This window comes from Staurois parvus, unplaced genomic scaffold (genome assembly GCF_062004578.1).
Source record: "Staurois parvus isolate SC_StPar_1 unplaced genomic scaffold, SC_StPar_1.0 ptg000813l, whole genome shotgun sequence".
Classification (NCBI taxonomy): domain Eukaryota; kingdom Metazoa; phylum Chordata; class Amphibia; order Anura; family Ranidae; genus Staurois; species Staurois parvus.
The window spans coordinates 3,030,078-3,046,333 of NW_028318609.1; the positions used below are offsets into that span (position 1 = coordinate 3,030,078).

At 40.6% G+C, this 16,256-nt stretch overlaps 1 protein-coding gene across 3 annotated transcripts in view; it reads left to right on the plus strand.

Annotated features, from left to right (window-relative positions):
* Positions 1–16,256, plus strand: part of ITGB4 (integrin subunit beta 4) — a 148,442-nt gene that overhangs the window by 109,380 nt on the left and 22,806 nt on the right. For 2 of the 3 annotated variants that reach the window (XM_089654893.1, XM_089654894.1), the window contains exons 27-34: positions 1,935–2,142; positions 3,026–3,174; positions 4,224–4,404; positions 4,524–4,661; positions 7,222–7,404; positions 8,167–8,298; positions 8,559–8,786; positions 12,627–12,791. In XM_089654893.1, coding sequence (XP_089511019.1) covers positions 1,935–2,142; positions 3,026–3,174; positions 4,224–4,404; positions 4,524–4,661; positions 7,222–7,404; positions 8,167–8,298; positions 8,559–8,786; positions 12,627–12,791 — 1,384 coding nt within the window. The remainder of the gene's footprint in view (positions 1–1,934; positions 2,143–3,025; positions 3,175–4,223; positions 4,405–4,523; positions 4,662–7,221; positions 7,405–8,166; positions 8,299–8,558; positions 8,787–12,626; positions 12,792–16,256) is intronic. The other variant, XM_089654895.1, reaches the window with a different exon arrangement.

Below are 16,256 nucleotides of genomic sequence, written 5' to 3' on the forward strand. Positions count from 1 at the left end.
CTACATGTACACATTTATGTTCTTATTCTTTAGTTTACAATATTCTTTAGTTTACAATATTTCCCTATAGTGTATGTGATAAAGATTTTCCTTAAATGTTTGTAATGAGGCCTATATTGGTTTAATGGCTCTTCACACCAGCAGCCATGCTGAACATTCAGCTTCTGGTGTGAGCTGAGAGGAAACCATGCCAAATACACCCATCCTGGCACATCGACATGTTATACACATTGTCATGTTACATGTACAGTGGGGCAAAAAAGTATTTAGTCAGCCACCAATTGTGCAAGTTCTCCCACTTAAAAAGATGAGAGAGGCCTGTAATTGGCATCATAGGTAGACCTCAACTATGAGAGACAAAATGAGAAAAGAAATCCAGACAATCACTTTGGCTGATTTGGAAAGAATTTATTTGCAAATTATGGTGGAAAATAAGTATTTGGTCACCTACAAACAAGCAAGATTTCTGGCTCTCACAGACCTGTACCTTCTTCTTTAAGAGGCTCCTCTTTCCTGCACTCATTACCTGTATCAATGGTACCTGTTTGAACTTGTTATCAGTATAAAAGACACCTGTCCACAACCTCAAACAGTCACACTCCAAACTCCACTATGGTGAAGACCAAAGAGCTGTCGAAGGACACCAGAAACAAAATTGTAGACCTGCACCACGCTGGGAAGACTGAATCTGCAATAGGCAAGCAGCTTGGTGTGAACAAATCAATTGTGGGAGCAATAATTAGAAAATGGAAGACATACAAGACCACTGATAATCTCCCTCGATCTGGGGCTCCATGCAAGATCTCACCCCGTGGGGTCAAAATGATCACAAGAACGGTGAGCAAAAATTCCAGGACCACACGGGGGGGGCCTAGTTAATGACCTGCAGAGAGCTGGGACCAACGTAACAAAGGCTACCATCAGTAACACACTACGCCGCCAGGGACTCAGATCCTGCAGTGCCAGACGTGCCCCCCTGCTTAAGCCAGTACATGTCCGGGCCTGTCTGAAGTTTGCTAGAGAGCATTTGGATGATCCAGAAGAGGATTGGGAGAATGTCATATGGTCAAATGAAACCAAAATAGAGCTGTTTGGTAGAAACACAACTCGTCGTGTTTGGAGGAGAGAGAATGCTGAGTTGCATCCAAAGAACACCATACCTACTGTGAAACAAGGGGGTGGCAACATCATGCTTTGGGACTGTTTCTCCACAAAGGGACCAGGACGACTGATCCATGTACAGGACAGAATAAATGGGGCCATGTATCGTGAGATTTTGAGTGCAAACCTCCTTCCATCAGCAAGGGCATTGAAGATGAAACGTGGCTGGGTCTTCCAACATGACAATGATCCCAAACATACCGCCCGGGCAATGAAGGAGTGGCTTCGTAAGAAGCATTTCAAGGTCCTGGAGTGGCCTAGCCAGTCTCCAGATCTCAACCCCATAGAAAACCTTTGGAGGGAGTTGAAAGTCCATGTTGCCCAGCGACAACCCCAAAACATCACTGCTGTAGAGGAGATCTGCATGGAGGAATGGGCCAACATACCAGCAACAGTGTGTGCCAACCTTGTGAAGACTTACAGGAAACGTTTGACCTCTGTCATTGCCAACAAAGGATATACAGTATAACAAAGTATTGAGATGAACTTTTGATATTGACCAAATACTTATTTTCCACCATAATATGCAAATAAATTCTTTCCAAATCAGCCAATGTGATTGTCTGGATTTTTTTTCTCATTTTGTCTCTCATAGTTGAGGTCTGCCTATGATGCCAATTACAGGCCTCTCTCATCTTTTTAAGTGGGAGAACTTGCACAATTGGTGGCTGACTAAATACTTTTTTGCCCCACTGTATGTGTATGGAAATATACTGGTATCCTCGTGATTACACATTAACTTCTTGGTGTCTCGTTCTTCTTCCCTGTTTCAGGATTATGCATTCACAGAGGGTGACCTGGCATACCAAGGAGATGACAAACTATCTGAGATCACAGTTCCTTTGCTTGGCCGGTCAGAGGTGGACACTTTGTTGGGAAATCGCCAGGTCAAACAGTTTCTGCTGGAGCTTAGCAATCCAAAGTATGGGGCCAAGATTGGCAAATATCCACAGTGCACTATCACCATTGATGACAGTCCAGGTGAGAGGTGACATTTTCAGCTTATCAACAATAATAATACATTTTTGTTATCCTGCCATTTTCTTTGTGATAGCATCACATAAAAATAAAAAGGATAATGGCTGACCTTGATGTTGGTGTTAAGAGTTAGAAGCAAGAAAAAAATATGGGCCTTGCCATTGCTGATGTCTTTCTGTAGATGCTAGTTGCTCATCTGCCATGCTCGGCCTTTGGCTTCAATACTTTGAGTCACTAATATGGAATAAGTAAGAAGATAAGGAATTCAGATTTTTCTCCTAATTTCTAGATCTATAAACTGCTGGCCATACACTTTGCAAATTTTGTGCAGGACATGTCAAAATTCACATCATGGTTGACCCCCTCCCACCCACCATCCTTCCATTGAAAAATAAAAGGATCTGGGGATTTTGGTGTAATATAAAGTACTATATTTGCTAAAAGAGATTAAATGCATCAACTAACTTGGCAACCTTTGAGTTGATGATGATGTAGATCAAGCTAGGCCAGTTTTAGATGGGCAGACCAATCATTAGGATAGGTCTGTAGGCTGCTTCATCACAAACCCAGAGCAACCTTTTTTGTCCAACCCGGGGTCCATTATGCTGCACATGAAGCGAAGGGAATGATTTATTTTCTGTTTGAAGCAGGAACAGTTTTTAATCAGTTACAGAGATTTTGAGGCACTCTTATTCTTCTGATTCCTTGTTAGCCTAAATATTTTCTTCTTGCCTTGATTGGACCAGTTATATTGTGAATAAAAATTGGGCCCTGTGTGGATGGTGGTAAATAATGTAATCAAATAAAGACAATTACACATGTGAACAAAGATATTAAATAACCCTTCTCATCTATGATATCTTTCTTACCTCCAATTTACCAACAGATGTCGTGGAAAAGGTAATGCCTGTGCAGTCCCTACAGTCTCCTCGTGGCAAGATTGGTGCCCCTATCAACCTTAATGCCCAAGCGATCAATGCTAGGAAAATCCGACTCAACTGGATACCCCCATCTGGAAAACCATCTGGGTACAAGGTAAGCATGTCCGTCATCTGTCCTGGGAGATGTGATCATGTTACTTTTGCAATGCTTTATTAAAGTGATTTGTGTGAAGGACTGATTGCAAATTCATGCTAGGTACGTTTTATTGCGTGTATTTGTTTTAGTGTTATCAGGTCTTTAAAGCAAAGCTGTTTCTAAACTGATCCACACATATAGGGCAAAGCAACATGTTTGCTTCACGCCCTGCATTCCCAGCCTTTCCTTCTCTCCTACACTAAACCGTTCAGCTGTAAGGTGAAGGACATACCTGGTTCTTTTAGGTTTGGAGCAGCTTACAGGTTACTCCCATTCCTCTGATGTGATAGTGCTGTTATTTGGTGATTGGTCCAGGGGTGTCACATGGAAATGTCCTGAGCCCTGTGTAAGCTCTCGCTTGAGTGATTCAGAGCTTACACTAAGATGCTTTTCCTCATCTCCTGTGGCAGAAAAGCAAAAGGAAGGTAAGAATGTGCTTCTGAGGAGGGTGGCATTAGAGTGAACCCATTACTTTGTCTGGCATGCACATGTATGAAAGTATAGCTTGACCCGCTTCCTATCAAATCCCGAGCCTCCCTACTGATCCTTTAAAGTGATGGGAGTTACACCTGATTAATAGTGAGGCTTGGAAGGTGAGAGAGGGTGGGGTTGAACATCTACAGAAAAAAGTCAAGTTTTGCACATAAATTTGACTACCGGCACCTCTGTATATGTTGATCATTTTGGCAAATCTTCACATGCATACACCTGTGTAAGGGGTGATTTACCCTCAGATTTTCACTCATTTTCTGTAGTGTTTGTGACACAGGAAGTAAAGAGAATCTCACTAAGGAATGCAAACAGAAAAAAAACTAAAGTATAATAGCTAAAGTTATAGATTTACACCGAAAGCAACATTGCATTTATGAGATTGGTAAGCTGGCTTTACCAGGATAGCGTACTAAATAGTTACCCTCATGATTTACCTTCAAACCATTGTTATATTAGAATATTACTTTGCTTCCTAGAAGAAAAAAAAAACTTTGATGATGTTGATCTTTGTCTAGGTACGGTACTGGATTCAAGGAGACTCAGAATCAGATGCTACTGTTATAGACACAAAGGTACCTACGGCCGATCTAGTCAACCTGTACCCATACTGTGACTATGAGATGAGAGTGTGTTCCTACAATACGCAGGAAGAGGGGCCTTATTCAGATGTTGTGACATGCCAGACCCTTGAGGATGGTAAGCATTATTACCGTGCTTGAATATTTCCGGAAAAAGGGTAAATCTGATTCATGGGAATTGATGAGGAATACTGCCCATGAATTATTTAATTCCCCTTCCACTTTTTTCTTCCACAGTTCCAAGTGAACCAGGCCGGCTGGCTTTCAATGTAATTTCCAGCACCGTGACACAGCTTAGCTGGGCAGAGCCTGCAGAGACCAATGGCAGTATTACAGCATATGAGGTTAACTATGGCATGGTCAATGAGGATAACCGTAAGTGTCTGCCAATTATTTACCTACTGACTGTCTTCTGCTATTATTTACACTCTTAATGTAGATGTAGACAGGTGAATCAGGTTGTCTGTTTGGCATAGAGGTGTGTTCTAGAATAAGGTTGTGTTGTGGAGATAGTTGATGGGGAACACAGTAATAGTAGTGGATGTGGCAATAAGTGTGCCCAGATTTCCGCTTACATAATAATATATGTAACATTTACACTGATTATTTGAGTGTAGACATAGGTTACAAACATACTCAAGAGAAGCATGTTACAGTTGTGTCCAAAATTATTCAACCCCCACTGAAATTGAGTGTTTTGGCCAGTTTGACATTGCTTTTGATCATTCAGTCATCTTGCTTACATTTACATTAAAGAGGCACTTGTAGGTCAGACAAATATAACATAACAGTTATAATGAAATAACCACAAATGTCTTTTCTGTGCTCACAGCATTATCAGTTTTATTCAACCCCCAAGTGACATTCAATCTTAGTACTTAGTACAGCATCCTTTTACAGTTATAACAGCTTTTAAACGTGAAGCATAGCTTGACACAAGTGTCTTGCAGCGATCTACGGGTATCTTCGCCCATTCTTCATGGGCAAAGGCCTCCAGTTCAGTCACATTCTTAGGCTTGCGCACTGCAACTGCTTTCTTTAAGTCCCACCAGAGGTTCTCAATCGGATTTAAGTCTGGTGACTGCGATGGCCACTCCAAAATGTTCCAGCCTTTCCTCTGCAACCATGCTCTAGTGGACTTGGAGGTATGCTTGGGATCATTGTCCTGTTGAAAGGTCCAACGTCTCCCAAGCCTCAGGTGTGTGACGGACTGCATCACGTTTCCATCCAATATCTCCTGGTACTGAAGAGAATTCATGGTACCTTGCACACGCTGAAGCTTCCCTGTACCTGCAGAAGCAAAACAGCCCCAAAGCATGATTGACCCTCCACCATGCTTCACAGTAGGCAAGGTGTTCTTTTCATCATAGGCCTTGTTCTTCCTCCTCCAAACATAGCGTTGATCCATGGGCCCAAACAGTTCTAATTTTGTTTCATCAGTCCACAGAACACTATCCCACAACTTTTGTGGTTTGTCCACATGGCTTTTGGCATACTGCAGTCGACTCTTCTTATTCTTTGGAGACAGCAAGGGGGTACGCCTGGGAGTTCTGGCACGGAGGCCTTCATTACGCAGTGTGCGTCTTATTGTCTGGGCTGAAACTTCTGTACCCACATCTGACAAATCTTTTCTCAGTTCCTCAGCAGTCACACGGGGACTTCTCTCCACTCTACGCTTCAGGTAGCGCACAGCAGTCGAAGTCAGCATCTTCTTTCTGCCACGACCAGGTAGCGTTTCAACAGTGCCCTTTGCCTTGAATTTGCGAATGATGCTTCCTAAGGTGTCTCTTGGTATGTTTAACATCTTTGCAATCTTCTTATAGCCATTGCCCTTCCTGTGAAGAGAAATCACCTCTTCTCTTGTCTTCCTGGACCATTCTCTTGCCTTCACCATGTTTGTAACCACACCAGTAAATGTCTAGAAGGAGCTGAGTATCACAGTCATTTTAAAGCTGCCTAATTGGTGCTTATTATGCTTGATTGCTGCTCGGTGACATCCACAGGTGTTTTCAATACCTGATGGAAAGCACCTGTATGAACCTCTGTTCTTCAGAGTGGTAGTCTTTAAGGGGTTGAATAATTGTGGCAATGAAGAAACCACATAAGAACCATTTACTACTGTATTACATAAACAATTGATGTCATTTTAGTTGCATTTGGGTAGTTACAACGTCCTTGTAGGATTTGATTCTGAATACAATTCCAAATGTACACTATAGTCCCTAAACCCCTTTACAGCATTGGGGGTTGAATAATTTTGGACACAACTGTATATAATTGGAAAATTACACCTTTTAAAATTCTTAATTTATAAGTTTACAAGGCAGGTTCTCTGCCTAGGCAACAATAGCCATGACCTAAAGTGGAAGTTCCACTAGAGAGGCACAAAGCTACCATGTTCCTAAATTTCAGTAACCCAATATTGTGTATAAACTTCTACCCTGGCCTTCTGTACAGGCCAGCGAGGTCTTCATTCTGGCTCCTCCTGCAGTATTGTGTATTTTTTTGGATAGACTAAGGGCACTGCCTACTTACAGTTCAACTCACCCACCCTGGATCTGCTTAAAACTGAATTGCTAGTTGAGTAGGGCAGTAGTTTGCCCCACTCTTCTAGTTGTGAGGTCTAGGTGTTCTGCGGTGCAAAACTTATACTTTCCCTCCAGGACTCATGACCTCTCCACAAAAGCCCTCTTCTCCTAACAACCTAAAACTTAATCTAGCCCTCTCACTAACCTTCTTTTGAACCCTAACACTACCTAACACTAATACCTTCCACACCAGCATCCTTTGATATCCTTTAGCTTGGAACTAATAGACATTGGTGCAGAGTCAATGTCACTAGAAACTACAAATCACCTTCCCTAAAGAACATTAGATTTTGGATATATATGTGTAATACCGTATACGTATAATTCATACTTTGTATTTGTGGCAGAACCCATTGGACCCATGAAGAAAGTTTTGATCAATGATCCAAAGAAGCGAATGGTACTCATTGAGAATCTACGGGAGTCTCAGCCATACAGATACACTGTGAAAGCCTGTAATAGAGCTGGCTGGGGACCAGAGAGAGAAGCTACTATGAACCTTGCAACCCAGCCAACTCGTCCAATGTCCAGTGAGTACATCCAAAGCTGAACTGATCAATATCACACTACACAACACAGAGGTTACAATCTTGTGTAATTGTATTACAGCATTTCCTAGACTGAGACTACTACACATGACACTTTTAGGTCCGAGTGAATTGAAGGAAATGTATAGTGGTTCAGTACTTTATTTTATATTTATTGTGGTCAGGACTAAGAAGATACCATTTTTTTACAGTTTTCTTTTTATGTCCGGTAAATATTACATATGTATTTGTAATATTGAGGATATTTAAGCCAGAAGGTGGCGCTTTAGGCATTTTTCATGTTTTCCAGGCTCAGTATTTGCTACTTTGCTGTAAATGCTTGATGTTTACATAATCCAATAGGACAAGCGGAAATGTACAAATTCAGGTTGATTTTCATTGCATTGATTTATCTCTTATCAGTCTGAAGTTTCAGTTAGACAAAGCAGTTCCTCAAGACAGGTAGTGCATGTGATGCAGTACCTTTAGCTACCCACAGTTATCTGGGAATCATTTTTCATTGCAAATTAATGGTACAAAGCACACACTATATAAAACATTGGTTTAAAAATATACTAAGCTGAGTACAAGGCAAACAGCTAAATGCAGGAGCAAGTTTACCTGTCAAATTATTTGTATTTCTGTTGATCCAGTTCTGACATTACTCTTTTTATTGGTACATTTGGTGGTACCTTTATTCAGAAATACATACTGAGAATTTTGTGAGAACTACTTTTGTAACTCTCTCACTCCTGCTACTTGCAGTTCCTATTATTCCGGATGTTCCAATTATTGATGCAGAGGGTGGAGAGGAGTATGACAGCTATCTCATGTATAGTACAGATGTGCTGCGATCTCCAGTGGGAAGCAAGAGACCCAGTGTGTCTGATGAATCAGGTAAGTAGATCCCTTTACAATGACATATAGCTCAGTGGGAAGGGTGGATATCTATAACAGTCCAGACCTGCCTGCTGCTGATGTTGTCTCATTAATTCCACTTCATAAAGACCAGACAACAGGTTTTTAGTTACATAGTGCAGTCTCAGTCTGCCGGCTGTTAGCAATGCACTGTCCCCTCAGCTTACAATTTATATTTCCCACCCACCCTTTTCCCTTAAATGTTTGCCCTCCATCTAAAGCACCCCTGTCCCTTGAAGGCCAGCGCTGGAAGTACGTCCCCCTCCTGGGCTCAGGACTGGATCTACGTCACATCACATGGAAGCTCCCTGTAGAGATCATCCCACGACTGTCTGTCAGCAGTTCTATGTCAACCGACACAGAGAGCCTCCAGGACCAAGTGGACAGTGGAAGTTCCTTGGTGAGAAGAGGGACCATGCGTGCTCCAGCAACAGTAGAAGATAACACCAAGATGGCGGGGGTGTCAGGTATTGTATGTTTTCCTCCCTTCCCTTACCCCCCCTTCCATCAGTGTAAAGTGCTAACAGCCTGCAGTTGCATGATTGTCTTGTCTGCACTTGTAATCAGTATGGTGACTTAATTCATGGATAGTGGGACTATCAGCTGAACTTCTGTTCTGGAAATACTTTTCTGCTTATGCTAATGTACATTGCACACACATAAATATATGCATAAAACAATTTACACTATATGGCCAAACATATGTAAACATGTGATTATCACACCCATACTATGTGACTAAATGTGTGCAGAGATCCCTCCAAATCACTGAGTTAGGTGTTTCCAGTGAAGGATACTGTTAATGCTACAATATATTAAGACATTTAAGATACTCAGGCATTTCCAGACTGGTGACAACAGTTTGGAAAAGGCTGCTTTTCTTGCTCCTGAATGACTGTACTGTGCACCAAGATAGCTCCACAAAAACATGATTTGATGAGTTTGGTGTGGAGGAACACAAGTGGCCTGCACAGAGCCCTCACTTCAACCCTACTGAATGCCTTCAGGAAGAGCTGGAATGCTGATTGTGAATCAGGACTTCTCAACCAACATCAGTAAATTACTTTACAAGTGCTCATCTGACTTTTTGGGCACCGTTCTTATGGACTCTTAAGACTCTTGTTGAAAGCCTTCCTAGAAGAATGGAGGCTGTTTTAGTCATGGAGGGACATTTAGGACAGTATGACTCCATCCATGGTTTTGGGTTGGGATGTCCAACAAGCTTATATAGGCAAGATGGTCAGGTTAGATGTCCACATATTTTAGCCACATAGTGTACATTGTTTTACATATACACATTTCAGTTTATACTGCATGAAGAAAAAATGTTTTGAGGCTTTTCTGCCCTACATGGACAAGAAAGTTATGAAAGATCAAATGTTCCTATTTCAAATATGACTAATTCAAACAGCATTAGCAGAACAGTACCAGTGAGATAGAAGCAGATGGACATTCATCCAAAATTTGTGGAGACGTGAGAATTTTTGTCATGCAGTATAATAATTGCTTGAAATATGGTGGATGATCATGCATTTTCCCTGCTAGGCTATAGTTTATAGCATTGTTTTAATATACCCACCATATCCGAAAAACAGAAACAACAAAGGTTTAGTAACTCATAGCAGGCAATCAAAATTGACTTTACTGAAGCCAGATAAGTACAAGACAGATTTTGATCGGTTTGCTTTGAATACTGCACTTTGCTGTTAGCTTTTACTGTTCATTCAATATGATGTGATCATTAGAAATATGCACTCACTGGTCACTATATTATGTACACCTGTTCAGTTGCTTGGTAACACAAATTGCTAATCAGCCAATCACATGGCAGAAACTGAATGCATTTAGGCATCTAGACCAGCCTTTCTCAACCAGGGTGCCTTGAGGTTTCTTCAGGGGTGCCTTGAGGTTTCTTAAGGGGTGCCTTGGCAAAATGTCTAAAAATTGCCCAAAACTTGTATACAAGCCAGCGGGTGGAACAAGCCTGCCATTTTGTTACACAACGCTACAGGATTTAATTGTGCACCATTAGGACCTTCTAGCCGCTAGCATCCTGACAACCAATGACATCATCAGTTGATAAGGAGGATGTCAGTTGCCTGCAGAGCATCCTAGTTGACCATTCCCTGCCTCTCTCCATCAATGCTGGGGTCACATTAGCTCAGTGATGGAAAAAAACAGAGGGAGAGGAGAAATATTGGAATACTAGTCAGTAGCAGTGTGCAAAAGTGTATTTGCTTTGGAAGATTAAATCACCTATATGGGTGTCCTACATGTGTTGCTGCATTATATAAAACTATTAGAATAGCTTTTCACATTTTAGAATGGGGTGTCTCAAGACTGTCCATAGTTTTAAAGGGTGCATCGGGACTGCCCATAATTTTAAAGGGTGCCTTAACTGAAAAAAGGTTGAGAAACACTGATCTAGACATTGTGAAGACGACTTACTGAAGTTCAAAATGAGTATCAGAATAGGGAAGAAAGGGGATTTAAGTGACTTTGAACATGGCATGGCTGTTGGTGCCAGACGGGCTGGTCTGAGTATTTCAAAAACTGCTGATCGACTTGGATTTTAAGGCACAACTATCTTTAGGGAAATTGAGACTCATCAGACCAGGCAACGTTTTTCCAATCTTCTATTGTCCAACTTTGGTGAGCCTGTGCAAAATGTAGCCTCTGTTTCCTGTTCTTAGCTGACAGGAGTGTCACATGGTGTAGTCTTCTGCTGCTGTAGACCATCTGCTTTAAGGTTCGATGTGTTCTGTGTTCAGAGATGGTATTCTACATACTTTGGTTGTAACAAATGGTTATTTGAGTTACTGTTGCCTTTCCATCATCTCGAAACCAGTATGCCCATTTTCTTCTGACCTCTGACATCAAGAAAGCATTTGTTTTGTCCACACATCTGCCGCTCACTGGATATTATTTGGACCATTCTTTGTAAACCCTACTGGGATTTGAGCGTGAATATTCCAGTAGATCAGCAGTTTTTGAAACACTCTGGCACTAGCAACCATGCCATGTTCAAAGTCACTTAAATCCCCTTTCTTCCCCATTCTGATGCTTGATTTGAACTTCAGCAAGTTGTCTTCACCACGTATAAATGCCTAAATGCATGGAGTTGCTGCCATGCGATTGGCTGATTAGCAATTTTTGCTACCAAGAAATTGAACAGGCGTGCCTAATAAAGTGGCCGGTGAGTGTATATATAATGTTATCCTTTTTATAAAATGGGAGGTTTGACTGGTTCTAAACTTTATGCTAACTCTAAATTATGAGAAAAATGGCTGGTGACTGCATGTGATTGTTCCATGTCCACAGCACACATGTACACTATCCTTGCTGCTGTGTTGGCTTTCCTTTTGTCACAAGTGACCCCTGGTCACCAGAAAATCTATAACTGAAAACCATATTTAATAAAAAAGATTGTACAATGGCAACATATGAAGAATGCTGACCAACTTGAGATTCACATATTATGGGCAAACTGACACAAATTAATTTACATACATGACAGCCAAATCATTTACCTCCACACGTAGGCATTATTCTAGTACACAATACCCCACAATATTCTAAAAAAAAGTAAAAATAAATACATTTTCTACAACGCACATATATGAAGAGGCTGAGAACACACGTTTTCAGTTTAAACACTAATATAAAAAAATGTTTAAAAAATCACTAGAGAATAAATACTGTAATTGTTACAAAAGCCATTTTGTTTAATATTACAAATGATTTTTCTGTTGGATAAGTATGGACAAAAAGGTTACGTTTGCTTCCATGCAACCCTGGGGGCATTTTGTACCATTAGTGTACCATGCAACCTGGTCATGTGACTATAGCAGACCCCTCCACGTAGCACTCAGAAAGTAACTGGAAGTAATACTATGTCATGAATTTGGATACAGTTCTATTACCTAGTTCCCAAACGTACCCAAGCAGTAAGGAAATATTCATGATAGGAGTGTGTACAGACCATCTTGGAGCAACTGAGCAACAATCAACCAAAATTTAGCCTGGGTTCACCCCTTTCTGTTTTCATCATTTTTTTGTATGCGTCATCAATGTGCATTAATGCGTATATTCATGTGCTGCCATTGTCATCAATGGGCCCTGTAACACACCTTGATGCATCAACAGACCACATACTACAATGCACCACACAGATTTGAACTAGCACCCTTTAAAACAATGGCTGGCATGCAAAAATCTGTTATAACACATAGGCGAGGCTGAATCCTAAGATTTAATCAGAATCAGTATTAAGCACACATCATCAAATTCCTTCTCTGTTATTTTAGAACAACTCCTAAATGGGCGCATGGACTTTTCTTTCCCCGGATCTGTAAGCAGTCTGACTCGCACAGGAGCTGTTGGCTACCAGCAGCTCAGTCCTAACGTGCACCAAGATACATACAGGTTTGGCAGTACCAGTTCTCAGCACACAACTGTCATTTCAGGACATGGTAAGTAATATGTCATGCACAGGGCCTATGGTCTCCTTTTTGTCCTCTTCTTTCGCATTTACTTTATACACTTTTCATCTATTCTCCCCTTTAGTGCAACCTGTATATTGTACATGTTGTTGACTGAAGTCATTACTGTCTTAATTCTTGACATCTATTGCATTCATTTACTCTTTTATTCAGGGCTCTGTCTGTCAAAGTGGAAAAAACAAGTGTATAAAGTGTATTTAAAATCAGAATAATGCAAAAAGATAAAACAGTGTATGAACCCTGGAATAGAGAATACAAGAGGTTTTACCCCAGAACTCAGATAATAGCTTTCATTTGCTAGTGATAAATAGCCAGTAAAGTAGAAGTAGCCATTTTTTATAGTGAATCTGTGCTTAAACTATGCATATACATTTACATATTGTAAACAAGCAATACAAGTACTTTAAAACAAGTCTTCATTTACCTCTGTAGTTACAGGCATTGTGGAGAAATGAATCTTCAAAAAATAAATTTAATCTCCAAACACGGAAAGGTTTCTTCACAGTAAGAGCTGTGAAAATGTGGAATAGACTCCCTCAAGAGTTGGTTCTGGCCAACTCAGTGGATTGCTGTAAAAAAGGCCTGGATTCTTTCTTAGATACACAGAATATAACTGGATACTAACATTTATAGGTAAAGTTGATCCAGGGAATATCCAATTGCCTCTCAGGGGAACAGGAAGGCATTTTTTTCCCTGCAGGAGCAAATTGGATCATTATTTATTATTTATTTCAGGTACTTATATAGCGCTGTCCATTTATGCTGCGCTTTACACATACATATTGTACATTCACATCAGTCCCTAAACCTCAAGGGGTGTACAAGCTAAGGTCCCTAACCTACATTCCTACATACACATACTAGGGCCAATTTAGACAGGAGCCAATTAATCATGCTTTGCTGGGTTTTTTTGCCTTCCTCTGGATCAACTGTGGGTGTAGGATTATAACTTTTTTTTTTTTTATGGTTGAACTGGATGGACATTTGTCTTTTTTCAGCCAGACTAACTATGTAACAACACAAGCACACAAGTATTTCATATTCTATTATTTTCCATTGGAACAGAGGCTTGACAGCCTATCCGCTTTCTGATCTAAGCCCATAGAAGGTGTTTCCAGGCCTTTACATATGGACTAAACCTGATTTTAGAGTCTACTTTGTAATCTTTGATAATATTTGAGAATGGATTAATTACACAGTATAAGCAGCTAGAGGAGTTCGGGAGGGCTTGTTTTTAAAGTGTTACTAAACCCGCAACAGTAAAATCAGTCTGTATATGCAGTAAAGCATGCTTGTTATACTCACTGTGGAACCTAAGGGGTTACTCCTCTGCATTGTGTAAAAAGGCCGTTTGATCCTGTCTTCCTTGCCGCTCCTCTTGTTCAAATGTCCATGTATTATCTCCTGTTAAGACAGACTGAACCTGTAGCTACACGCACATGCTCAGTTTAGTGTGTATTGCTAGAGAGGGTTTTTATGTTTCTTGGGAGAGTGCATGTGATCAGCACAGGGTCAATCAGCACTGTCCAGACAGAGGTCAGGGGTTTTGCATCCGCCTCGAGCAGAAAGAAAACTCCTCCTACAAGCTTTAACCAGTGCTCTGCTGGACACTAATAGAAGTTACAAGACTGTTCTAACTGCTGATGAGAAAAGGTATTTAGCAGTTTATATTTATTAAAATAATTGCAATTCCATGTTCTGTGTACTGTGGAAGACCAGATATAATGAATGCAGGGTCCCTGGTTTAGTAACACTTTAAGCTTTATTAATGTGTGTTGAGAATACCCATTCCGTTTAAAATAGAAAAGAAAGGCAAAGCATTTGTGGATAGATATAAAAACATTTTAAATACCTTGTTTTCTCATATATATTTTTAAAAAGTGATCACATACCCTCCTTTCCTAGCTGAATAAGGGACCTACAGGAGGACAAATAGCAGAGCACTGATCTTCCCAGTGATTGGCTGTGTGTGTGTATGGGGGGGGGGGGGTGTCAGCACAAGTCTGATCATTGGAAGAGAGCAGTGTGAGTTCTCAGCACAGCCAGAAAACTGACCACACTGTGCTCTTATGGCTAAAGTGTGGTCAGTTTTTAACAGGAAAGCAGAGGGACCAGCAAGATCACCAGGTATTTCACACAAAGGAAGCAGTAAAAAGAGAACAGGATACTTTTTCATACAAGTAAATGGTACAGCAGACACATATCAGGAATATAAAATGTTGGGCTTATATATTCTAGAAAGTGTATGTAAACCTGAAATGTATTTTTCAGTATGTTTGGCATTGTCTTACTGCAATTGTAACAAATAATTTTTGTGAATCATTTGCAAAGTTTATTACCTGAAGATCCTGTAAGTAACAGCAATTGCAGCTGCAGGCTGCCAACAGTAAGCCACTGCATCTTGATTTGCAGCATTTTTATTTTATTTTATTTATTTTAGGTACTTATATAGCGCCGTCAATTTACGCAGCACTTTTACATATATATTGTACATTCACATCAGTCATTGTTATCAGCCTGTTATGTGGCGCCATCAGTTGGCCACTTGGCTGCCTATTAGATAATAGATAACAGGTAGGCAGCCCAATGGCCAACTAATGGAGCGCAAATAGCAGGCTGACAACGCTGCTGTTATAAACTTGCAAGGCAATGGATTAGCACTTTAGTGAAAGTTTTCAAAAATATAGTACAGCCATAGCTGAAAATAGAAGTACCCAAGCTCAAGTACCATACCATAATGCAATACAGGCAAAGAGGTATAATCCATATGAACCTCACAGAAGGTACAATGTAGTGACAAAATCAGGAAATAATAAGTGCTGGCATATACCATCTGAGCAGAAAAGTCTTCAAGGCACAAAATAGATGAAGGTAGAAGAAAGGGGATTGGGGGAGAGACAGTCAATCAGCGTCCATCTATGCAGACCATATTTTGACTGGGCAACCTCTGCTCATATATGTCAGTTGGTATAAGGGGAGTGCAGATCTAATAGCTGAGCGCCAATCTTTGTAGGAAGGTGGGGTGGAAAGTTTCCATTTAAGGAGAATTACCCTTCTGACATAGTATTGGCATTCAGTGCAGCAGTTTACCATGTTTTTAAAAATAGAGAGACTCATAGATGCCTAAAAACAGAACAATGGGGTTCAGAGCCAGCGATAGTTTAAGTGCCATAGCCAATCTAAATGTACCTTGCATCCATTAATCAAGAATCAAGGGGCAGCTCCACACCATAAAAAGATAAAAAATGTCGGTGGTATTCAAACACTTGTCACAGAGCAAAGAGTGGGACTTATGCGATGCAACCTCCAAGGGGTAGAACAAATCCTGTGTACAAATTTCAATTGGATAAATATATCCTTCGCAGATATCATCAGTTTAGTATATTGAGCTATCGCATCTTCCCACTCCTCTTCAGAGAGGGTAGGGATATTAGT